The sequence below is a fragment of the Alosa pseudoharengus genome, unplaced genomic scaffold (genome assembly GCF_046254945.1).
Source record: "Alosa pseudoharengus isolate Yale_2024_CS ecotype anadromous, Long Island Sound unplaced genomic scaffold, YU_APseudo_1.1 YU_APseudo_1.1_scf_6, whole genome shotgun sequence".
NCBI classification, from domain to species: domain Eukaryota; kingdom Metazoa; phylum Chordata; class Actinopteri; order Clupeiformes; family Clupeidae; genus Alosa; species Alosa pseudoharengus.
In genome coordinates this window covers 40,883,457-40,909,685 of record NW_027468848.1, presented here as the reverse complement: position 1 = coordinate 40,909,685, position 26,229 = coordinate 40,883,457, and the positions used below count along the sequence as shown (strand labels likewise).

Here is a 26,229-nt window from a genome sequence, read left to right as displayed (position 1 = left end):
GTCCAAGACGCTCTCCTTTCAGTCCCCACTCCAGAACCACCTGGTAAGCCACAAGTCTGCACTGGCTGGGGGAGGGCAAGAGGTTTTTTGGTAATTTGCGCAGATCAATTATCAAGACCTACAGCTAAACGTAATTTGCTCAATATATCAGAAATAATCGCACCGATGTAAAACATAACTTGTCTAGTACTTACTCAGTGGATAACTGTCCATCTGGTCCCTTTGGTTTGGGTTGCCGCCTCCAATTTCTTTTCGGCATATGAAAAAAAGTTTCAAGTACAGCGCTGTTTATCAGAGAGGGGAAATCTTCAGACTGTACAAAACACTGCGTATCTTGGGTGTCACAAAGCAACAGGTCCCACTCCATGCTGCGCAGGCACTCCTCTTCGGTGGCCATAGCTTCACAATGTCCGCAGGTACACCACCAGTTTCCCGAAGTACGAGGCTGTGTTGCAGCATTGACTACCGGTAGCTCTCTCTCCCTCTCATAGCCCTTTCACGGAGCTCCCGCAGCTCTTCGTCTGTATATTCAAAAAGGACATCCATCAAAATGAAAGGGTTCGTTGTCGATGTCTTCAACTTCAGTTGTATAACCCTCCCTCTCTAGTGTGTATCCTGTGGAAGCACTACTCTGTTGCGTTCAGTGCTTTCTTACAGCAGCAATGTTTCACACGAGATTCACGTCACATCTCAGAGAATGACTGGTCGCATGGCTGGTTTCCCAAGATAGCGCCCGTTTGTATACGTGACTGCTACTGTTTTTCTAAACTATCTTTTTAATAAACTGTCTGTACACTTACAAAGTTCTCAATGCTTCGGTTTACAGGTAGGGGCCCTCAATATGCTACCGTGGAAGTGTGGTAGCCTTAGTGGTATAGAAATAGCGATTTCTTTTCACTTTATTCTATGCCCCAAATCACTAGCGTTATAAGCTAATTAGCAGGAGTAGGAAGCGGTGGAGATGGGGGGAGAGGACACGACACGGGAGAAACGAACAGTGGAGACTGGTACACAGTAACGCGAAATTGCAAAAGGAAAAAGAAAAGTGGAAGCCTTGATGATAATAATCATAGGGATGTGGATAGTATTGTTAGTGCATCTCAAAGAAGAGGGGATGAGTTTAAGGGAAAACTTCAGTTTGATTCTCCCAGTTCTGTCAACCCATTGAAGCTGACAAAAAAAATATATGACTCTGTAGGTACTGTGAATGTTTTAACATTTAAAAACCACTTAGGGAAAAACTTCTTTAAGGTTCACAGGTCTGGAAGTGTTGCAACCTCAACATGAAAGACGTTTCCAAATCAGCACAGCTCCGGTGCGTTATTGAATCCGTGGTCGAACCAGACGGAGAGCTAAAAGTATAAAGCTAGCCTTCAGGGAACGTTCCCGAAAGGTTCCCTGACAGTTGCACAAAACTGTACCTTTAGGGAACGTTCTGGGAACGTCAGTTAAAGGATAAAAAATGTATCCTTAATATAACCAACAGGGAACATCCCTTAAAGGTTCCCTGACAGTTGCACAAAAACAGCTGTAAGGGGACGTTCTGGGAACGTTCTCTGAAGGCAACACAATACCTTTAGAGCAGTGGTCTCCATCCTTTTTTCCACCCAGCTACTTTGACAAAATGGACATGGCCGAGACCCTTTTTTCCTCCAAGAGCTACTTTGACAAAATGGCATGGCCGAGAGCTTTTATGTAGTAGTAGCATGCCATATACTCATGGCCGAGAGCTTTTATGTAGTAGCATGCCATACATAGCTGATCTCCACCCAAAACCGCTGAATAAGATTTGTATGCTTTTGAAAGGTTCCTTTCAACTCATTTACCTTCTCTCTTTGTAGACTGTGAATTTGATTTCATAGGAAATGTTTTCCAAGTGACTGGGCTATCAGATTTATGAACATCTTCCTCAAACCTTTGGACAGCTACTCAGAAACAGGTGGGGAGCTACTGGTGTCATTTCCTAAAGTGGAAAGAGATTTTTTTCAGGTCTTAGCAGTAGAGCTATACTTTGGTTGAAAATAAATCTCTTTGTTAACTTTTGCTAGATTATTGCCATGTCCCTGGGTCCTAGTTCTTTTTCCCTGAAATGCCTGATGTTTTCCTGAATTGATTTATGAACGAACTTAGCAAAAATGTGGTTGATGCCTGTAGAGGCACACCTGCTCCCTGATTTTGGCTTCTGGCTTATCCTGCATTTGATCAACAACCAAATGCGACCAGACGCTAAACTGAAAAAAACTATCCTGTGCAGGAGCTGCCTGCGCGAGGCTGAAATTCGTCGCATGACAGAGGGATCAACGTCATTTTGATGTCACACTGGTGCGCGACAAGCCGGGAACGCCATTTTGTAACGGTGGTGATCCACTGGTACTACACAACATTTTGTCGTGTCGCACTCCATTCTATTCAAATCTTGTTTTATTTACTCAATACAATCTCAAATCCTCACCAGAAACACCAACAGTCAATGTATTTCTCCAAATCATAGTTTTGTTTGTTTTATGTATTACTAGGTGGTCGTGGAAGAGATCGTTAAAACATTAATTTGTATTGTAAGCGGAACCAAAGTTTCACAGGCACAACAAAGGACCTACAAAGGTACAACAAAGGACCTACAACCTTGTGCTTTCATTGGATAGTCGCGTAATGTTCAACAGATTAATTTGCATAAAGATGGGCATCGGCCAGCTTTTTTTTACACGCAACATTTTTTCAAATGCAGTGCCGCCTTCCCGGAATGCTTAGCGGGTGCGTTAAAGTCGCTTGACGTCATAGGAATAGAATGGAGTGCGACACGACATAATGTTGTGTAGTAACAGTGGATCAGCACCGGGTGCACTATGAAACAAAACCCCTTAATTTCACCCTTTATTATTGGCTTACTTTTGACCTCAAGACCCCTCTATATAATTAAGTAGTTTTTAAGTAGAAATGTGCATAGATTAAGGTCGATTGAGGAGAAAAGCCTACTGAATTTCCCCCTTACTTTTTCGATTTCCCCTTAATTTCCCCCTTAATCAAGGAATCCCTGAATTATAACCTTAAAATAAAATTAAGATATATTTAAATTGTCCTTAATTAGCCCCTTAATCACAAAAAATAAAGGGAACCCCTGACTTGACACCTTAAATGTAAATTAAGGTCACACCTTAAAATGACATTTGAGTAGGGTTGCCACATGTGAAAATCCAAGACAAATAAACAAAATATATATATATACATATATATTTCAACAAAAAATGCTGCACATTCTATGCTGTTTAACTTTAAATATGAAGTCATTAAAGTCGCGGAGTCTAAATGGTTCTCATAAAGCCCTTTCACCAGCTGTTGTAAGATATAAGGCTAATCCATAAACCCTAGCCTTGTTTGTTTGTGCCACATTGATAACACAATATTACCAGTACTATGTATAACATTGTAATGTCTCACAACATGCCAGAGTTCAGTTAAATTGTTTATTAGCAAAGCACAATGAACAGGCATTAAAGGGATACCAGGCAAGCCTGATGCTTTTTCTCTATGAAGCTCCCCCTACTGTCTGTACGTGTTAATATGTGTGTGAGCCCTCGCTCGGTCTGAAGCTCTTTTCCTTTTCTTTGCATCTTCCGTCAAGGGTTTTCGCTGCTTATTCGCCAGCTCTGCAATTGTACACACGTTTGCAACAATCACTAGCGTTTCGTTAGCCTGCCTCTGTGCTGGGGATGCAGTAAACAGATCCTGCTTCTCGTGATGTCTGAGACTTTGTGATACTGAAGGTCGGTGGGTAGGATACACCGAACTTGCAAGTGGGATATTCTTCCTACGCAAGGGCATAGGTTTGGTCTGAGCTTTGGTGGGGACACCACAACCCCCCCCCCCCCTGAAAAAAAGCCACTCAACTCTTTCACCAGCCACTATAGATATATAAAATGATTAAAATGTGCTATTGTCCAACTACTATCCATGATTAAAATGTGCTACTGTCCAACTTGATCTAACTATACTGTGTAGCCTACATAATCTGATTTTAATATGTACAGATATGTAGGCTATTTATTTTCTATTTGGTCTGTTATGAAATCATGCATTGACCCATTTAAGCACAACTCAGTTTTAAGAAACTTAAATACATGCAATGCATGCTTAGCATTTTGTGAAAAGGAATCATTAAGGCTACATTGACAAACTCTTAACCGTGAGCTGCCTGTATATTCTCTGATTCTGATATTTACAGATATCTAGGCGATGTAAGCACAGCTCAGTTTTAAGAAATGCTTAAAACCAAAAAACCATGTTGAATTTTGCTACAATTTATTTCAAAACCGAATGACTCTGGAACAGTACACGGGAATGCATTACACATTTGTGTTCGGTAAGGTCTGCTGTTTATTCTGATATATGGTTTGTCATGTGTTGCGTGAAGAGTGTGTAGGCCTACGATATTCCACCAAGACGAATGGATGTGGAGATGGGCACAGAGAATAATTATTAAATCTCTTGAAGTTATTTTTCTCGCGAACTGTTTATCACAGCAAATAGTGGCTAGCTAGCACCGTTTAAAAGCTGAGAAAAGGCTCTTTCATGTGACACATGTGTGATAAGTAGCCTACTTCTCGAGGAGTTCAACTGAGAAGAATGGGTGAATTTGGACTCACTTCATATGCCTTGTAGTGAAGTGAAGCTGAAGTGCTGCGCCATGCTGCGCAGGAGACTGCGGCTCACTGGTAGTTATTATATAGGTAACTTCAAATCAGCGCGATTTACCCTTATAGGCTACTGCACATTACAAGATCTGTACGAGATGATCCGTAGCACTGAAGTGAGAAATGATTTAACTCTTTGTGTAGCGCATGCGAGCGCTTTTTTCCCCATTTCCACCTGAATATTGGTGGGGACATTTCAGTTGTTATTTGACATCGGTGTGGACACGTCCTTCGGTCCCCACGCAAATCTAAGCCCCTGTTCCTACGGGCAGTAGGGGCGGGCGAGAGAGCCTTCATTCGTCCCATAATGAGTAATTTAACCATATACCAACTTACGAAGATGATTAATTAACACGAAAACGTTGCCTGGTGTCCCTTTAACTTCATATTATGGGATGGGCATTTTAGGCCTTTCCCCCTCGAAATTGCACTGTGCCTACTTCAAAGGCCACTGTTCCCACCTAGTTTGGCCTGCCATGCTTGGTCTCTTTAGAAAGCTGAGACCTTGTAGTTTCTTAGGGAAAAATCTGAATAGTTGTGGGAAAGTACTGGCACAGTAGCCTGGCGAGCCAGACCCACATTAAAATGTAGGGTCTGGGCACTCGCTGTTCACCGTTCGCAGTGCTCAGTCCGAGGTGCGGGATAATCAGTTGTCTTTCAAATTCCCTCTGCACGCAATATAGGACCGCAATAGGATATTTGTTTTCAAGTAGCAGGGAATTCAAGCCAAACCGTTGCAACTCTGCCATCAATCATTATGTTAAGCCCAACAAACGACTCTATACACGATTTCAATGCCAGATTAAGTTTCGATTTCTGGAGCTCACATTGTCAACGGAGAGTTGCTAGACTAGCCCTGGCAGCAAATGTAATGTAATTTGCTGCCGCTAGGGGCGCGTCTAGATTTCTAGGCTACTGGCACAGAGGTAGAGACTAGAATACGGTTTTATATTTCTGCCGGTCAGGGATGGATTACTGCACGGGCCTACCGGGCCAAGGCCCAGGGGCCCAAGAGGTCAGGGGGCCCTGAAGCCCAAGCTTTGCATGGAATCATTGCCTCAATATCAACAAATCAGGATGTAGGCTATGGATCTGATTGAATTTAGTATTGGCCATCCCCAAAATGCACCAGAATACAGGAAATCACATTAAACAAATTAAAACATTTCTGGGGGAGGACCCCCGAAACCCCCCCTCCCACATAAGCAACAATTAGTGGGGGGCCCTTAATACATCTGGGCCCAGGGGCCTGAAAGTTCATAATCTGCCCATGCTGCCGGTTAACACATTTCTTTAAACTGATCACATTTCAGCCCTCTAGGTCACTTGATATGACTTAGAAACACAACTGAGCCCTAGCACCAGGTCTTGTGAAGCTGTGTGCAAAAGTAGATCAATATAGAATAAAACATGACTGCTTTGGACCATTATTTGCCAAGGTATGCTCATGCGTTTTGTAAAATGCCTATGGAAACTCCCCATAGGACTTTTGGACCATAGGACAAAATGCATACTGTCAATAAAAGGTTTACTGTGTGGCAGCCTCTAGGTGTAGAAGCATAATCCTGGTCTCAAATGAAAGGTAGCACTTTGAGGTTTATTGTGGACTATTTAGATTGTATGTTAGATGTTCTGATATAGAACGACTACACAAAATATGGAATAATTACACAAAAGTCTCTATTTTTTGCATTTTCTTTGTTGGTTCAATGGGTGTGTATAGGATGCATGCACAACTAATATTGGATAAAACAACATGAATAATCAATTTTTTATGGATTCCTGTGAATATTTCAGTACCCAATATGCTGCATCCACTTATTGCTAAGGATACACATTGCAGCTAGAAGGTAAAGTGTACCAGATTGATACATTTAAATGTAAATGTTTACATTACATTGTAAACATTTACATAAATGTTTACATTAAAACGCAACATTTTCTTACAGGGAGCATGCCCCCCTACCCCCCTAGGGGGTCCTCTGCCCCAGTGCAGCTAAGGGCTAGTGACGCCCCCTCAAGGTCTGATATAGCCTACTAGAATCGCCCCTGCCGATAAACACAACCAAGAACAAAACCGAATAGTTTCTAGCAGAAATTATAATCAGAAGTTCATTTTCACCAAAAACCGGGACAATTCGTGTCCCAGAAAATATTAATTATCCGGGACAGTCACCCAAAAAAGAGATCAATCCCAGAAAATCAATCAATCCCAGAGTGAAGACAATCTTTTTCCCTCGGTAGGAATAGGCCTAATCTCACTTTCAGGGCTGGACTTTCTCCTGAATGGACTTTGACCTAGGAGGCTAATTTATAGGCTACGCTACAAACCGACCTAACTTAACCTCAATTGATCGCGCTTTCCACTTTTCTTCTTCACGGCTGTATTAAACGCACCGGTAAGTAGGGGAGAACTGGTACAATAACATCGGTTAACGTAACAGTGTTTTATTCTCAAGATATCGTGTAGCTACGGCAACGTAAATAGACACATATTATACAATTATCTACAATCTTGCAACCATCAAAATATGAATGGTCTAGCCCAGGGGTGGGCAAACTGCGGCCCGCGGGCCGGATTCCTGCGATAGAGACGATGTTGGTTAGCTTTACTGCAAACTGCTTTTCACTCTCCTTAGAGAACGTTTACAATGTCAATGTCAAAACATCATGTTAAATAGAGATAACATCATGTTAAACTAAGTTAACTCTTAGTTATCTCCTTTGCAGCAGATCTAACGTGAACATTATTCAATCCATTTAATTGGGAACGCGTCTGCACTCACGAGAGGGAGAGAGCGCCGCAGGTTCCAGCTGGCTTGTGATTGTTGATAATTGATATCTCCTTGTTATAAGAAAGTTTTAAAAGGAAATCATGAAGGCAACAGTAGTTCCCACTACTGACCATTTAAAAACTGTGAGAGGGCCCAGCCGTAGGTACAGCACTAGCCATAGCGGAGCAGGCAGAAGAAAATTGAGAAATAAACGTGAATTAAAGCGACTGTCTTAAAGCGACAGTGCACAATTTATACATTTGTTAAACAGCATAAAATTAGCAGTATTTTTAAGCAATTCATATTTTAAAGCACTTTTCATACTAAATTATAGGCTATAAAAAAATAATTTTTTTGCGCGTGTGTCGTGGGGGGGGGATTGCTGTGCGGCCCGCCGGCCAATTTTCAAAACCCAGTGTGGCCCTTGAGCCAAAAAGTTTGCCCACCCCTGGTCTAGCCACAACATATAGGCCTACGATATTAACCAAAGTGCAAAATTCAAGCATCGCATTAAAAAAAAAAACCCTGCAACTGTTTGTTAATGCGCAAGGTAGGCCTACCCCTTCTAATGGCCGCTAGAGGCACACCTCCAGCAAAGTTCTGGCAACAGTGACAAGCAAGGCCGTAGCCATGATGTCAACATTGGGGGGGACCAAATCTGTGGTGCGGTGTGAATTTCAATAACAGAATTTCAATACATTTCCTGCCATGCAAAAATATTATTAAAATCACAAACAAGTCATTAGTTAACTCAGTCAATTAGGATATACCAAACTTTTGGCAGACATGGCACGGATGGATTATGAACCCCTGGGCATAGATGCAAAAAAACCCTCCCCTGTTAAGATAGGGGGGCCCGGGGGCATACTTCCCCGGAAGACTTGACCCTTTATATTGACTTGTGAGTTTTGTGGAAATAGAAGAGAAGGGCGGAGAAGCAACTTCACACAGTTTTAGGCTTCAGAGCTCTTGGGCCCAGTAGGCCCATTCAATAATCCATCCCTGGATATAGACCTGTGGTATGACTCCATTTGTCTCCAAAATGTATATTTTAAAAGAAAATACAAACTAGAGTATCTTTGATAACCTCTATATTACACTGAATGCTTACTCATAGGTTTGGACCTAGCCCAATCATATTTTGTATTTTGATTTTATTATTCTGGCGGCTAATCACACAATTTTAAGGTTGTTTGAAAGGGATGGGATGCAATATAGGCTACTAAGACAGGTCCCTCTTCTGTCTGACTCCCCTCAAGTTACCCTATGCATTATAGGCTGGTTTCTGACAGAAATTACGTTTTGTGTTAAAATGTAGAAACACAGCCTTTATTTGGTGAATGGAGGTGGAAATTCCTTTCTTTGGTTAATGTCCGCGATTCACATGAACTGTAGGCTATCACCGCCATTGTAAAGTTTTTTCAACTTTTGTGCCGTCGCCACATTTGAGTGCTACGTTTTGCCTGCATGGATGCGCGATTGAGTGTGCATCTAAATGTAACATGCAAGATGCAACAGCCATTTCTAAGAGGCTTATAAACCGGCTCATTTCTGACATTAGGCCTACTACTAGCATATGAATGCATTATTTATGTTGTAAGACGTGAAAAAAAAATGAATGGCACAGGCACGCACAAATTCAAATGAAAGGACACTACGTTTCACTTTCGCTATCATTGCGAGAAAATAGGCTACAATATGGAAAATGCTTCAAAGTTACCTTTGAGTCTGATCAGCTTCAAAAATGAATGGGGTTTCCTTAGACAGTGCTACACCTTTCCAACAAGTTTTGTGAGAATTGTACCGGTATCTTTTGCGATATTGTTGACAGCCTGCACCGCAGGGTGCAGGAAGCTTTTGATAGCGCACGCCTCAAACGATAAACGCAAAACCTCCAGGACAAACCACTCACAGAGTACTCTCTGAAACCATGAATAGGTCACTAATTTGTGTGTTATTTACGTTTGATTGCATTTCAGATGGCGGGACTTGTTGGTTTCCTGTAGTAGCCTATAGCGTTTTTTTCTTTATTTTTTTGTATGTCCGAATATTGGGGGGGACATTTTGGTCACATCTGAATATTGGGGGGGACACGTCCCCCCCAAAGTCTATGGTGACTACGGCCCTGGTGACAAGTTTTCCACTAGTGGCAGATGTGTTCGCCAGTGATTTGCCACCACACTTCCATGTGCCCTTCATGCATGCACTTCTTCATATGTCTCATGAGAATACTTTGCCCAGCTCCATTTTGAACATCCACCATAACTCCACCGATAAAATCAGGAAGCTGATCAGTTAAACTGGTATTGGCATTGAGGGTGACAACATGCAGCACTCTGGACCAGGGAACCATGAGCCATATTTATGTTCTCTGCATAGATGAGTAGACATACTAATGAAAGCAGAGATAGAGATTGCCCATGTGTCTGTAGTGTTCTTGTCCAATGTACTGGATGTAACTACCTTTGATACTAACTGCCAGTCATGTGGACTTGAGTCACATGACTTGGACTCGAGTCAGAATGGAGTCATGATTTTAATGACTTCAGACTTGACTTGATAAATTTCAGCATGACTTGCGACTAGGGTGACCATTTTCATAACACCAAAAAGCAGGACATTATGCGGCATATCAATAAATTACTATGGTGTACATAGGACTCTGGTATACTCTCATTTACAACAATTTTACTTTTTTTTTTTTTTTTACAATTTTACAAATTTACTGACAATTCAGCCCTCTAGGTCACTTGAATGGACTTAGAAACACAACTGAGCCCTAGCACCAGGTCTCGTGAAGCTTTGTGCAAAAGTAGATCAATATAGAATGAAAATTAGTACTTTACCAAGGTATGCTCATGCATTTTGTAAAATGGTGTACATAGGACTCTGGTATACTCTCATTTACAATACAATTTTGTGTGGTTTAACTATTACGGACGGGCCATCTCTAGGCTTTTACCCTGAAATCGCACTGTTCTTATACTCTAGAAGCCACTGTTCTCACCCAATTTGGCCCACCATCAAATGCTTGACCTCTTTGGAAAGCTCAGACAGTAGTTTCAGTAGAGACCATCAGAATAACTGTGATGTACTGACACAGGGCTACAGAGGTTAGGATATAGTTTTTTCTTCTTGCCGGACTGCAAGCATCTCTGAACTGACCACAATTCAGCCCTCTAGGTCACTTGAATGGACTTAGAAACACAACTGAGCCCTAGCACCAGGTCTCGTGAAGCTTTGTGCAAAAGTAGATCAATATAGAATGAAAATGAGTACTTTAGACCAGCGGTCCCCAACCACCGGGCCGCAGGACATTCCTAACCGGGCCGTAGCCTACGACATGAGTTTAAAAAAAATGCATGCAAACTAAACTAAATTTAATTCGCAATAATGTCACGTTTTTACATGGCATAGGCCTATATGCAGTTGTTTGATTGCACGCATGTTTGCATTTTGCAAGGTCTATTTTCTTACGTCTGTCTGTCCCGCCTTCAACACTTTTACATATTGCCTTCAGCGCTGCGCAGCCTCAGGTCAGCTCACTTCACTTGATCAGTTCTTGGCGAACAAAAACAGCAACAAAAAACAAGCATCTTTAGCAGGTCACTGGCCAGAGTGTTTGAGTTGCGAGAGCCGCTGCAGAGATTTCTTACAGAAAAAAAGTCACCGTTAGCTGCACATTTTAGTGATGAGGACTGGGTGTCAAAACTCGCTTACCTGTGTGACATATTCGGGTTGCTTAATGACCTCAACCTGTCACTCCAGGGGAGAATGACGACTGTCTTTAAACTGGCAGATAAAGTCGCTGCATTTAAAGCCAAGCTTGATTTGTGGGGACGACGAGTGGACCAGATAAGTTCCAAACAGTATTGGGGGTTTTGGGAGAGACTGAGGCAGGGCCCTTTCTAGACTTGTAGTCAAGACCGCCTAAACCGAGACCAAGACACTACCAAGACCAGAGGGTATCAAGACCGAGACCAAGACGAGACCAAGGCCAAGACAGACTGAGTCAAGACCAAGACAAAGTCGAGACGAGACCGAGACCAAGACCGAGACCAAAAAAAAAAATAAAAAAACAGCTAGCGAGCTAGTGTTACCAAAGTCCTTTTAGGCATGTCCCTCCACTCGGCGGCCATATTGCAACGCTTTTTGGGTACTCATCGGGCATCCTATTCAGCAGAAATGCGCATGCGCAAGGCTTCACCACACCAACCGTGCTCCAGTGTCGAGTTCACAACACATGATTGGCACAATGTCTGCACAACACACCACATAATTGGCTCAAAGTAGTCAACTCACACCACATGATTCGCTCAATGTATACACATGTCGACATTTTGGCGAGGAAGGGGTGGGATATGTGTAGACAATGGCCATATTGGCGTTGCCAACTAGCCCCATGCATTTCTATGGAGGATTTTTTGAGTGCTGTGTCTCCACATTAGAAAGTCTCTGGTGTTACACTAACCTGACTCCGCCAGATGGATTTGCTCCGCATATCCATCTGGGAACTTTTCATTGAAGAACTTTTGGGAAGGGGCGGACATACTGGTTAGCTGATTGGATAAACCATCTGTCTATCACCACCTTTGTTGGTTATCGACGGGCCAAATCAACCAATTAGATGAACAAAGTATTCTTCTAATGCCGTTTAACATACAATTAAGTTAGGTAACGTGACAAACGTTAAGATGTTTTAACTTACCATTTATGAACCTAATCAACGAAAATTCCCATCAAGTTTTCACGGTAGGCCCTACACTTCTGAAGATAGTATATTCCTCCATTATGAACTGGAATCAGCCGTGGAGGATGTCTGTGTCGTTCATTCCTCCCAGCTGCATGGCTGAGACTCATAGCTTCACAGTTTACCCAGGAATACTTTCTAATTTGAATAAAACTTGCGCGATAGCTATGCTCATCTCTGTGGATGCCGTCATGTTGTTTGTTGCGTCACACATCAACCCGCCTCAAAGCCAATGCTGATTGGACGTTCGTTTGGTGAACTGCTCCAAATTTTCTTTAACGGAAAGTATCCAGACTGATCTGCGAGTGAAACCCTGAAGCTCGCGAGATCATGATGGTCTCACGAGGCTAGTGTTACACCATAACTTGCATCAATTGAATAAGAGCAGCATACTGGGGCAGGGTTCTCAAGTTTTGAGCTCAGCTTGGAGTGAGATTGGGGGGTGCACTCACTCACTAATTATAAAAAAAAATTGGAAAGAAGCATTAACCCTTTGAGACCTTGAATTTGTCATTGTAATCTATACATCCTATATCTTGTTTTTGTCTGGGAAAGTATAATGCATAGCCTATGTCTCTTATGTCAGCCTTATCAAGGGAAACCATTTGTTTTTTTATGTCACCAGGAAGCATGTCAGTAGAAATAACTTTTCATATTTAGGTGGGATAGATTGGAATCTTGATACATAATAATCGTGACGCTGGGATATTCTATGGCTCACCAATTTACGAGATGTAGGCCTATATGTACTGAGTGAAACAAATATTTTATTTATTAGGCTAATTGCTTTATTCACTTGAGTAGCCTATATTGTCACTGAATCATTAGACTAAGCATGTGCATGCCGAAACCGAGGACAGCAAGTTCATTATACATTATGGTGGTTGGCAGGTCATTGTCTGCAGCAGTCCTGTATGTTTAGAAAAAAATGTAGGCCTATGTGTAGCATACTCGCTCAAATTGATAACACTCGTTAATAATAAGCTAATTTTCCTTCATTGTTGACATGGTCCATGGAGGATCAGATGGGTGTCCAGGGACCTGATGAACACGGCGCTAAAAAGCACAAACGAGTGCGAAAGTTGCAGCCGTGACGACAGGGAAAGTGCAGGCAGCCACGAGAGTGATTGGTCGTGTAAAATGAACGTTGCTGATGTCTGGCTTACACAAAGCTATAACGACACAATCATTAGGTTTTCTTAATGACCGACAGTTTAGTTTAGTTTATAGATAAGAAATAATTTTGCCATAAAGTAGGCTAGGCCAAATGTTCGTGAAAAGGCTTGGTTTACACACCCTGTAAAGTACCATAAGTAGGCTGGTTTACCAAATGACAGACAGTTGAATTTCTGAATAAAAAGAATGTTGGTGCAGTTTTGAAATCTTAAACGTGTAACCCCACACAAGCATACTGTGGTTGTAGGGAGGGGATGTGCTATTTTGGAATTTTACCCGGATACAACGAATAGCCTACTATTTTTTGATTGGATGTCGGTGGCTATTTATTTTTGATTTTGCTGGTGAGTGGTGCGCTAGTTCTGAACCCTGCGAGAAATCCTCTCGTATCCCTGCACCTCCTCTAATAATTATGCAGATACCTTGACATCCCTAGTAATATTTCTGCGTGAGAAATGCAAGGTGTGGTGTGTGAGCGTGTGAACTTGTTGAATTGCGTGTGTCTCACGCCCATTGCATGAGACTTGAGAACCCTGCTGGGGTAAGAGGTTCAGTCCCAGTTTAAATTAAATTTAAGAAGGTATTATTTCAACTACAGACAGAACAATGCAGAGACAGAGCATGTCATGAATGTGTGTGACTGTGAGCTATGTTCCGTGAATACAAATTTAATGATGGCGGAATTCGCTGACATTATTATTACTAGGTCTGACTGAGACTGACAGCTACGACGTAAACCTAACGTTTCGCGCTGGTTACACTTGCGTCTTTTGATTGGATGAGCGCCAGTTTCTTAATCACAACAAAATACATGTATGTCATTGATTGGTTGCATTTGAAAGGTTGCATTTGAAGGGCGTGAAAGGCGAAATAATTTAATGTTGCATTATCGAATGTTATGTTTTGTATCATGGACATATTTGTTGCAAATCTCCCGACCACTATGTCGACCCGAGACCGCAAGACCAAGACAATGAGACCAAGACAAGACCGAGGGATCCGAGACCAAGACAAGACCAAGACCAAAGACGGTCGAGACTGTGACAAGACCGAGACCACGTAAAAGTGGTCTCGAGACCGGTCTCGAGACCAAGACTGGTCTCGAGACATCCAACTCTAGCCCTTTCTCTCGTAGCTGGTGCGCGATCACCTTGTTGCGCTTTCAAATGAGTTTGAGCGTTACTTCCCATCCTCCAAAGATCCACGGCAAACCAATGAGTGGGTCCGCAAACCATTTGTCAATATCCCGAATAGTCCTAACTTGTCAGCGCAGGAGGAAGAGCAGTTGATCGAAATTGCAAATGACGGTGGTCTTAAGAGTGTGTATAAGGAAACCTCTCTGGCGGGTTTTTAGATCAAAACCAAAGCAGAATATCCCGAGATAGCCGTAAAAGCGCTGAAAAAGTTTCCCACCACGTATCTATGCGAGGCCGGGTTTTCGGCAATGACTGCAACTAAGACCAAATTGCGCAATCGACTGGACATTTCAAACACACTGAGCATGTCACTGTCTTCCATCACCCCCAGATGGAAGCTTCTTGTTGTAGGGAAACAAGCAGGGCTCCCACTGATTATATTCGTAATGCACGTTTAGTTCCCATGTTTTGTTCCCATATTTTGTTAAGCATGTTCACACTTATAGATGTAGCTTCAAGTTGTTCAATATTCATAGTTTATATTGTTCAATTTTCACTTCAAGTTCACGTTTTTCACAAGAGATCGTTACCTTCACTGTTCATACATAACTAAAGCTAGTTCTTTTCAAGTAATGCATGCACAACACATATGGAACATGGAACAAGATGTTGATTAGTTTGTTCAGGGTCCTTTTGTCTGATATTGAAGTGATGCACTCCAGTTCAGCTCCCACGCCAGCTTTCCTTACTAGTCTGTCTAGTCGCCCAGCATCCCTCTTTTTAGTGAAGGACCGCAGCCTCCTCAGAAAGTACAGCCTGCTCTGCCCTTGTAGAGTGCTTCAGTGTTGACTGACCAGTTCAGTTTATTGTCCAGATGTAGATACTTGTAAGTGTTTACCACCGCAAATAATCTCCTTTACTTTCTTTGGTTGTATAGTCTGCGATTCACATTAGTTATTGGCTATCACCACAAGTGCATAGGCTACTAAATGCTAGGCTTACCCAAGTTCTAGACTATTCCATCGCCACATTTATAATATTGCTATAATATCTTTGATACTTTTTTCCTGCATTAAATCGTGCATTCTCATTTAGTGCGCATCTACTGTAGGCTTAACATGATTTCTAAGCGATTTGTATGCTCATATCTGACTTCACTAGACCAGTGTTTTTCAACCACTGTGCCGGGGCACACTAGTGTGCCATGAGGTGTGCCACAGAAAATTACCCAAATGTCACTCACTGCTCCAGAAAAGCAACTGTTGCATCAAAGAATTTATAACCACATGCTCTCATTGATTGTATGATTGCACTATTTGTGGTATGCAGGCATTGTACAACGGGGGCCCCATATCCAGTATTCACAGAATCATCACATATCCAGTTCATAACAACAATTAAATTAGATATAGTCACCTACAAATGAAACAGAGGGCGCTTGTTTTATTGAGCAGGTCTTGCTCAATAAAACAAGCCATATCTGTGTATTATTTGAAGTTTTAGACTATGGTATGTTTATTTTTTCTTCACACAGGATGTTAGTGTGCCGTGGGACATTTTAAGTGTCAAAAGTGTGCCGTGGCACAAAAAGGTTGAAAAACACTGCACTAGACTATGAATGTATTTATTTATGTTGTAAGACATGTAAAATGAATGAATGACACCAGCACTATGCAAAAATTCATTTCAACTTAAACCGCACTTCCCTAATAACCTCTGACTAGTTCTCTCGTGTCAGTCACTGACAGTAGCTAGAATGCATCAAGAAAACACATAGGAAAAACACTTTTCAGTCCACCAAGTCATGATAAGCTATTAGCGCTGCGCAGCACCAGTTGTGATATTTAGCCTACTGAGTGTAATCGTAGGTAATGTCATGTATGAAAATTAGTATTGCTAGGCAATACTATAACGAGTGTCAAGTCCAGGGCAGCTGAGGTATGACGATGACATCATTGATACACAAGTATGTGGTTTCGCCGTCCAAATGAACACGCAAGGGGTACGGTTTCAAATGTTTTCACCCTGGGACCTGGTTTCAAAAAAGTGTGGTTTCGGGCAGTGCGTTCACAGGATTCGTTTGGACGATCGGTTACAGATCGTAGCATAACTCACAGCACAGAACACACTTAGCACAAGCATAGTTAAGTAAGGGAACATGTCAATAACACAGTATGGTGAATTATGTCCATAGTGTCCACTACAGTGTACTATAGCCTAACAGTTTACTTAATGAGTTTCTAACAAAAGTAGGCTGATATATATTTTATGTTTTGGCCCGTCAGTTGAGTTCAAAATAAAATGGACAAAACGAAATAACACTTGATTTTTGTTAAAAAAAATAGTCGTTTAGATTAGTCAATTAATCAAAAAATTAGTTGAAATTAGTCGTTAGTGACAGCACTAAAAACATGGTTTAGTGGAATAACTGTTCCATGGTCTTGTGTGCAAGCCGATTCCTTCAAATGTGCCGGTGACTATCAAAATACCAATGCGCTGTTTAAAGTTGTGCTGCTCGCTGTTAAAGGGAATGACAGGTGTCATTCTCATTGAAACCTTGCCTTGTTGAGCCATCCGCCCAACGTTGATTACGAAAACACTCCCAACTGGACATCCTAAATTTAACTAAACTTTTCGCCAGTGATCATGCGTTTTAAACTACGATAATAGGGCCCTCAGTTCACCTAATTAGTTGTGAAATGTTCCTCCTTTAGTTGTCTTTATTATTACACAACTTTTCCAGCCTTTTGTTGCCCCCATCCCAACTTTTTTGAAATGTGTTGCTGGCATCAAATTCAAAGCTTATATTTGAAAATTTCTCTCCTTCAGCAGTTGATATATTGTCTTTGAACTATTCTCAATTAAATATAGTTGACATGATTTGTAAATCATAGCATTCTTTTTTTATTTACATTTTACAAAGCATAAACGTTTTTCGGAATTCGGGTTGTATGCTGATAACTGTAACATGTATTTCTTTGTATTTTTTTCCAGACATGCGTGTAGCAGTTATTGGTGCCGGAGTCATTGGCCTCTCAACTGCTCAGAGCATTTATGAGCAGTACCATGAGCGAGCTAGTCCACTGATCATAGAGGTGTACGCAGACCGTTTCACCCCTCTTACAACAAGTGATGGAGCAGCTGGGTTTTGGCAGCCATACCTCTATGACAAGGGCAACAATCAGGAGATGTGAGAATTTTACCCAAATATTCTGAAATTCATTTTTGAAATTCATTCATATTTTCTGCAGATAACATTGTCAAAGATTCTAATATTTCATAAAATGTCAATGAAAACCAGTTCCTATCACAAAATCCATTTTTAAAATATGAAGTATTTAGCTGTGAAGCCACTGAGAAACCACAAAGAAAAAGTGTAAAAACATATAGGAATTCTAGGTAAAGGGCTTGCATAAATATAATATAATTATAGGGCATAATTATGTGTGTTAACAAACTGTTTGTTTTCAAAGAGGTTGCAATTGTGCGTGTAAGTGCTGCACTGTTTATCCATGAGGCATCTCAATGAATTTCAAAAATCTTTTTGGTAAATATTTTCTAGGAAATGGAACAAGGAGACCTTTGATTATCTGCTAAGCTTCCTGCGTTCACCAGATGCTATACAAATGGGTATCTTCCTTCAGTCTGGCTACAACTTGTGTACAGAGTCAGCCCCTGTGAGTGCTACAACCATCAAGTTTCTGTGGTCCTATATATCCAATCTAATAGTCAGTTCTGCTTAAACGTCTGTTAACCCTACAGATCTGGGCCCGGTTTCCCGAAAGCATTGTAAGCCTCGGTGATAAAGTCCCTCTTACGAATGTCTTAAGATTTGCAGACTGTTTCTCGAAACCATTGTTGCTTAAGAACATAGATCTCGTAGATCTACGGGTGATCCAGAATACTCGTTACTGACTAAGAGCGTCTTAACAGGTACTTTTTACTGAGGTCACCAGCAGGACATACTGGGAATTTACAACTAAGAATATAATTATCCAACTCATTTTGGGCATGCATTTTCACATCAAAATAAGCCAGTATGATTTGTTGTTGTTGTGGAGCTCATGAATTAGAATCTCCCACACCAAAACACTATTGCACAGGCAGCACACACAGTGGGACTCACAAATAGCAAAGAATAGGCGTGACTGATGTAGCCTACTAAATAGACTATAGCCTAAGCCTAATATGGTCATACATCTTGCAACAAATAAGAAAACAATCTAGGTTAATCTTAAATAATTACTATTATTTATTTATTTACTAATCATTATAATTTATTATACCAGACCTACAGTCCCTCTTCCCCTACCTCAACAGAGGACCAGGCCCCTCCACAACTGCCCAACTCAGAGGCCCCCAACCACTCCTCCGCTTCCACCACAATGACCGCTCTCTCCATCCTGGAGAAGGAAGTTAACAGAGTGTTCAAAAGACAGAACCCCCGCAAAGCAGCGGGACCAGGCTCTGTTTCTCCCTCCACCCTGAAGCACTGTGGCGAGCAGCTGTCTCCAGTGTTCATAGACATTTTTAACATCTCACTGGAGTTATGCCATGTACCAGCCTGCTTCAAGACCTCCACCATCATCCCCGTCCCCAAAAAACAAAGATCACAGGACTGAATGACTACAGACCAATCCCACCTTAAAACCATCACAGACCCACTCCTGGACCCCCTGCAGTTTGCCTACAGAGCCAACAGATCTTTTTTTTTTTTTGTGATCAATTTTTTTGTATTTTGCTTCATACAACAAACACATAAACAAACTGAAATACATCTAAGACAACAAATAAGACAACACACATCAAATAAAACAACATACAGCATTCAACCACATTCACTCCCCCCATCCCCAGGTCTTGCTCCTCCCGCCCCCGCCCAAAAAGAAAGAGATTCGGTTATCTGATACAGCTCAACAAAGTTGACAAAATTAGTATGCCAAATTAAGATAAAAGATGAAAAAGGAAGAGTAAGCAGAAAGGGGACATAAGACCATGACTACTATCCCAACATAATGTCGATAAAGGATGACCATAAATGAATGTTTTTAACCTGAGCACCATGCATAATGGCCACTGATTTCTCCAGCCTAGCCAGATCTATAACTGTATTTACCCAGTGTTGATAAGACAGATCATGAGGTGCTTTCCATCTCTGAGCTATAAGCTTCTTGGCAGCAGTTAGGCCTACCAGGAACCAGCGTTGGTGCATCAAAGACAGGTCTAGGCCAGTAAAATCACTAAGCAATAAGATAGTTGGGGAACAAGGGATGGTACGCTCAAGTACTATGGACATCTTATTGGAGACCATACTCCAAAAATCTCTCACACCAGGGCAGTCCCAGACCATATGAACAAAAGTTCCTGTTGTACCTGAAGAACATAGCTGGCAGTTGGGAGATTAATTAAAAGAGATTCATTAAAAATAATTTACGGGGAGTGCAGTAGAGTCTGTGTATGAAATTATAATGAATCATCTGATGGTTGGGATTACGCGATGATAGGACTATCCTTGACCAGACTGTAGACCAATTGATTGTGTTAGGTGCAATTGAGAGATCTTGGCTCCAGTGACTATCAACCTGCAGCGGTTTTTCTGCATGTTTGGTGATGTATGTGTAAAGAGAGGAGACCAAGCCTCGGGTAGATGCAATACCACAAATTCTATGAATCGGATGAGGTTCCAAATGTTCTCCCCAAGGGACACCATATGCCCGTAAGGCACTGCGGAGTTGCAGGTAGAAGAAAAAAGAGGTACCAGGTAAGTTGTAATGTGACTTGAAAAGATCTGAGTACATTACCTGATGTAATGTCGGAAAGGGTATTGATCCCTTTATCGCTCCACTGATGGAAGGAAATCGGATGACCACCGAAGCGAAGGGCATAATTATTAAATAAAGGAAGGTGAGGATGGAATTTTGAAAGATTTTCAGATTGTGGTTCCATGTTTCTCCATGTGGAAAGAAGATGTGAGATTAATGAACCAAATTTGGATTTACAGGTTTTAAAAGGGATGTTAGAGTAGATTAAATCCTGAAGCCTATGTGGTCTTACTAGGTTTTCTTCTAAAGAACGCCAAGCTACTTGTGCATCCGGGTTTAACCAGGTATGAAGAGGACGAAGTGTTAAGGACCAGAAATAAAACTGGAAGTTTGGGAACCCAAGACCTCCCGATAGTTTTTGCCTCTGCAAAATGGACATTTTGATCCGTGGGCGTTTCCCTTTCCAGACATTCCTAGACACTAGGGGTGTAACGGTACACAGAAGTCACGGTTCGGTTCATACCTCGGTTCGGACATCACGGTTCGGTACGAGTTCGGTACAATGGAGGGAAAAGCAAAACAAAAATTTTGTACATGTCTCAGGCTGTACCACCTAGTGTCATACAGTCTCTTCCCTGAGCTATCTGCAACAGCCTGAAGTGTGTAAGATGTAGGCTAAACAGTACAATAAGTACCCAGATTCCATCTGTAACTTGTAAACAAAATAAGACAATCAGCTATAAAACTGAAAATAGGCCTACAGCATCTCTTATTTCTGAAAGTGCAAATTACATAGAAAAATGATTTTAAAAATCCACTTAAGCAAGACCTTCAACATCTGTGTTTAGTTGTATATGGAAGGGTCAATATTTTTTTTATTGTGTGTAAAGTAATAATCTAGCCTTACTCACCGTAGCATGGTTTCTTTATTAGCCTGGTTAGCGTTGTCACTTTATTTTACTGTCTATGCACTTAACACTACCAGCTCCTCATGTGAGAAGTTACAAGTTACCCCAACATAAAGGTAATTACCACGCGATTTACATAGCTTTCTGTCATTACGAAATCATTTAATTTAAGCCATAGGTTTTGGCCCTATTTGTATGTGTATCCAAAGGCTACTGAAGGGCAGGCGAAGTTTTTTCCCCTCGTTTCAGTGATTGGTAGCCTACATCATCTGGGTGATGACTTCGAATATGTGTAGCATTTTTTCCACTCACATACCCTGCTGAACAACGCCGACACACAGTTTCATCTTATCCACCACTCTTTCGCCTGTACTAACGTTACTGTAACTGAAGTTCTCAAACTTGCGATCTTAAAGAGACCAGCGGATCCTCTAACTCTTGTGGGTCTAACCTTAGTGCTGCTAATGACTGACGGACTCGACCGACGACCTGACAAAAAAAAACATAGGCGCCACTCAGAGCTTCAGAGCTAAGGCGAGGCTACAGATTAGCGTTAGGTGTCGCTAAAGAACTCCCGTAACTCTCGCTACTTAACAGTAATTGCGCATGACATTAATTAATCCGCACACGAGTTTTATGTATTTTTATACCGTGTATTCTCCATGTAAATTCATGCACCGAACCGCGACGCCCGTACCGTTTCGGTTCAATACGAATACATGAACCGTTACACCCCTACTAGACACTAATTTATGAAGTTTCTCCCAATGTCCAGCAGGAGGTGCTAAGGGCAACATTGAACTACAGAAATTGACCCGTGGTAAGATGTTCATCTTGATGATGGCAGCTCTTGCTCGAAATGAATTGGGAATCAGATTCCACCTGCCTGAGAGTCCAGTTGAAATTAAAAAAGACGGTTGATTGAATCGAGGGAAAAATTGATAAGCCTAGGTATTTAAAATGATCAACCACTGGAATATCGCTTGGTAAAGAAGCTTGCCTCATAGTATCGTTGAGAGGAAGGAGAGCCGACTTGGACCAATTCAGAGCCAACAGATCTGTAGACGATGCAGTAAACATGGCCCTCCACTTTATCCTCCAACACCTGAACTTGGCAGGAACATACGGCAGGATCCTGTTTGTTGATTTCAGCTCCGCCTTCAACAGCATCATCCCAGCTCTGCTGCAGGACAAGCTCTCCCAGCTGCATGTATCTGACTCCACCTGCAGGTGGATCACTAACTTCCTGTCTGATAGGAAGCAGTATGTGAAGCTGGGGAAACATGTCTCTGACTCCTGGACCATCAGCACCGGTTCCCGTTTACTCTTCTCTCTGTATACAAACAGTTGCACCTCCATCCATCAATCAATCGTCAGTCAAGCTCATAAAGTTAGCAGACGACACCGCCCTCATTGGGCTCATCTCTGATGGTGATGAGTCCACCTACAGGTGGGAGATTGACCATCTGGTGTCCTGGTGCAGACAAAACAGCTTGGAGCTAAATGCTCTAAAGACAGTGGTGATGGTTGTGGACTTCAGGAGGAACCCAGCCACACCCGCTCCCATCACTGGCTCCCCTGTAGACTCTGTGGAGTCCTTCTGCTCTCTGGGCTTCATCATCACCCAGACCTCGTGGGAGTTGGACACCAGTGCTCTCACCAAAAAGGCACAGCAGAGGATGTACTTCCTGCGACAGCTTAAGAAATACAACCTGCCAAAGCCAATGATGGTGCTCTTCTACACTTCCATCATTGAGTCTATCCTCACCTCCTCCATTACCATCTGGTATGCTGCGGCCTCTACCAAGGACAAGCGCAGACTACAGCGTATCATTTGCTCTGCTGAGAGGGTGATTGGCTGCTATCTGCCATCCCTCCATGATCTGCATGCCTCCAGGGCCCTGGGGCGGGCAGGTAGGATTGTGGCTGACCCCTCCCACCCCGGACACAGTCTCTTTGAGCCACTCCCTTCCGGCAGGAGGCTGTGGTCCATCAGGTACCAAAACCTCATGGCAAAAACTGCAGTTGGCCTCATCAACAAAGCCCGGGTCCCTCACTGTCACTAATCACTTAACGCTTAGGCCTCTATCATGACGGTCTAAAGCACAGTCTAAAGTCTATAATCATGATGCAAAGCTTATTCCTACCGTAGACTTGAGTTTTTCGCCATGCCCGTCTCTTTTTTTGAACAACGAGCCAAGGGGTGTGACAATTAATGACCTAAGGAGGGGTCTGGCGCATTGTCTAAAAATCACTATCGCACCTAAAACGCATTATGCCACTGATCAAGAGAAACCTGGTCAGAAATCCATGGCGAGTTGTTTATATGTTATTTTAAGAGCGCATTATCATATGACATGGGCGGGTGCACCACCCACCCTGCTTCTCTTATCCACAAACGCTCACCAGCGCACATTCATGCAAAACATTACAAACTAGATGTACCGCAGAGCGGTACAAAATATGACCGCCGCCCAGTCCAGCACATTTTTCCCACAAAAATAAATCACGCTGAAAGGCCTATATGATTCTAACTGTCTCACTAAATTGCATTATCCACACGTACTCAATTCTCACTGATATCTGCTAGACAACAAGTACCAAAACATGATTAGTTCATAGATTTCACATGTAAAATTCATTTTATACAACCCCACCTCCATCTTGCCTGTTCATAATTCTGAGAAATTCTTGAATTGTGTGCATGTTCATGTTTATGTTGTGTGTGTGTGTGTGTGTGTGTGTGTGTGTGTGTGTGTGTGTGTGCGTGCGTGCGTGTGCGTGCGCTTGTGTGTGTGCCTGCGTATGTGCCTGTGCAAGCGTACATATGTCTACTGTGTGAGTATGTGTCATACGTATGATTACTGTGAATGTATGTGTGTGTGTGTGTATCTGTTTGTGCACATGTGTGTACATGAAATGGGTTAACATGACCCCTGGAGGCAAACATACGGAAAAAAATGGTCATCCTAGTCCCTACAGTTCTCAAGATATTCACAGAGAACTGTGTCTGCCCTACCCTCCTTTCGGGGGTCCAGTCCAGCCGGGGGGCTACAGATCAAAACGAAAAACGACGGTTCCATGCTATCCATGTGGGGTTACATGCCCACCAAGTTTTGTGTACCCCAGTCTTTCAGTGTCCCGGGAATCATTGTTGGTGTACGTCACTAAATGTACACATAAATTATTTTATTGTGCCCCCCATGAACGAAAGTACACAAAACTTGGCATGCATTCGGAGGGTGTCATAATGATCCTACACTTTTAATTTTGTGCAGTTTTGACCTTGTCAGCCAGAGATATTGTGATGAAAACACCTAATTTTTTGCTTTTTAATTTTTAACTAGGTGGCGCTATACATGAAATAAGTGGTAATGGGATGGGTTGACATGCCCCGTTAAGACCAACATACATAAAAAAGGTGGACCTCCTAGGCCCTACGGTTCTCGAGATATTCACAGAAAACTGTCTCCGGCCACCTACAGGCCAGTTGGTGTATAGTAGAGTTGGATGTCTCGAGACCGGTCTTGGTCTCGAGACCACTTTTACGTGGTCTCGGTCTTGTCACAGTCTCGACCGTCTTTGGTCTTGGTCTTGTCTTGGTCTCGGATCCCTCGGTCTTGTCTTGGTCTCATTGTCTTGGTCTTGCGGTCTCGGGTCGACATAGTGGTCGGGAGATTTGCAACAAATATGTCCATGATACAAAACATAACATTCGATAATGCAACATTAAATTATTTCGCCTTTCACGCCCTTCAAATGCAACCTTTCAAATGCAACCAATCAATGACATACATGTATTTTGTTGTGATTAAGAAACTGGCGCTCATCCAATCAAAAGACGCAAGTGTAGCCAGCGCGAAACGTTAGGTTTACGTCGTAGCTGTCAGTCTCAGTCAGACCTAGTAATAATAATGTCAGCGAATTCCGCCATCATTAAATTTGTATTCACGGAACATAGCTCACAGTCACACACATTCATGACATGCTCTGTCTCTGCATTGTTCTGTCTGTAGTTGAAATAATACCTTCTTAAATTTAATTTAAACTGGGACTGAACCTCTTACCCCAGCAGGGTTCTCAAGTCTCATGCAATGGGCGTGAGACACACGCAATTCAACAAGTTCACACGCTCACACACCACACCTTGCATTTCTCACGCAGAAATATTACTAGGGATGTCAAGGTATCTGCATAATTATTAGAGGAGGTGCAGGGATACGAGAGGATTTCTCGCAGGGTTCAGAACTAGCACACCACTCACCAGCAAAATCAAAAAAATAAATAGCCACCGACATCCAATCAAAAAATAGTAGGCTATTCGTTGTATCCGGGTAAAATTCCAAAATAGCACATCCCCTCCCTACAACCACGTTATGCTTGTGTGGGGTTACACGTTTAAGATTTCAAAACTGCACCAACATTCTTTTTATTCAGAAATTCAACTGTCTGTCATTTGGTAAACCAGCCTACTTATGGTACTTTACAGGGTGTGTAAACCAAGCCTTTTCACGAACATTTGGCCTAGCCTACTTTATGGCAAAATTATTTCTTATCTATAAACTAAACTAAACTGTCGGTCATTAAGAAAACCTAATGATTGTGTCGTTATAGCTTTGTGTAAGCCAGACATCAGCAACGTTCATTTTACACGACCAATCACTCTCGTGACTGCCTGCACTTTCCCTGTCGTCACGGCTGCAACTTTCGCACTCGTTTGTGCTTTTTAGCGCCGTGTTCATCAGGTCCCTGGACACCCATCTGATCCTCCATGGACCATGTCAACAATGAAGGAAAATTAGCTTATTATTAACGAGTGTTATCAATTTGAGCGAGTATGCTACACATAGGGCCTACATTTTTTTCTAAACATACAGGACTGCTGCAGACAATGACCTGCCAACCACCATAATGTATAATGAACTTGCTGTCCTCGGTTTTGGCATGCACATGCTTAGTCTAATGATTCAGTGACAATATAGGCTACTCAAGTGAATAAAGCAATTAGCCTAATAAATAAAATATTTGTTTCACT

At 42.1% G+C, this 26,229-nt stretch overlaps 1 protein-coding gene across 1 annotated transcript in view; it reads left to right on the top strand.

Moving 5' to 3' along the window:
- Window positions 1-17,520: 17,520 nt before the first annotated feature.
- LOC143106164 (D-amino-acid oxidase-like) overlaps window positions 17,521-26,229 on the top strand; it is a 97,066-nt gene continuing 88,357 nt past the window's right edge. The window contains exons 1-2 of the mRNA XM_076270372.1: window positions 17,521-17,714; window positions 18,087-18,201. Coding sequence (XP_076126487.1) covers window positions 17,521-17,714; window positions 18,087-18,201 — 309 coding nt within the window. The remainder of the gene's footprint in view (window positions 17,715-18,086; window positions 18,202-26,229) is intronic.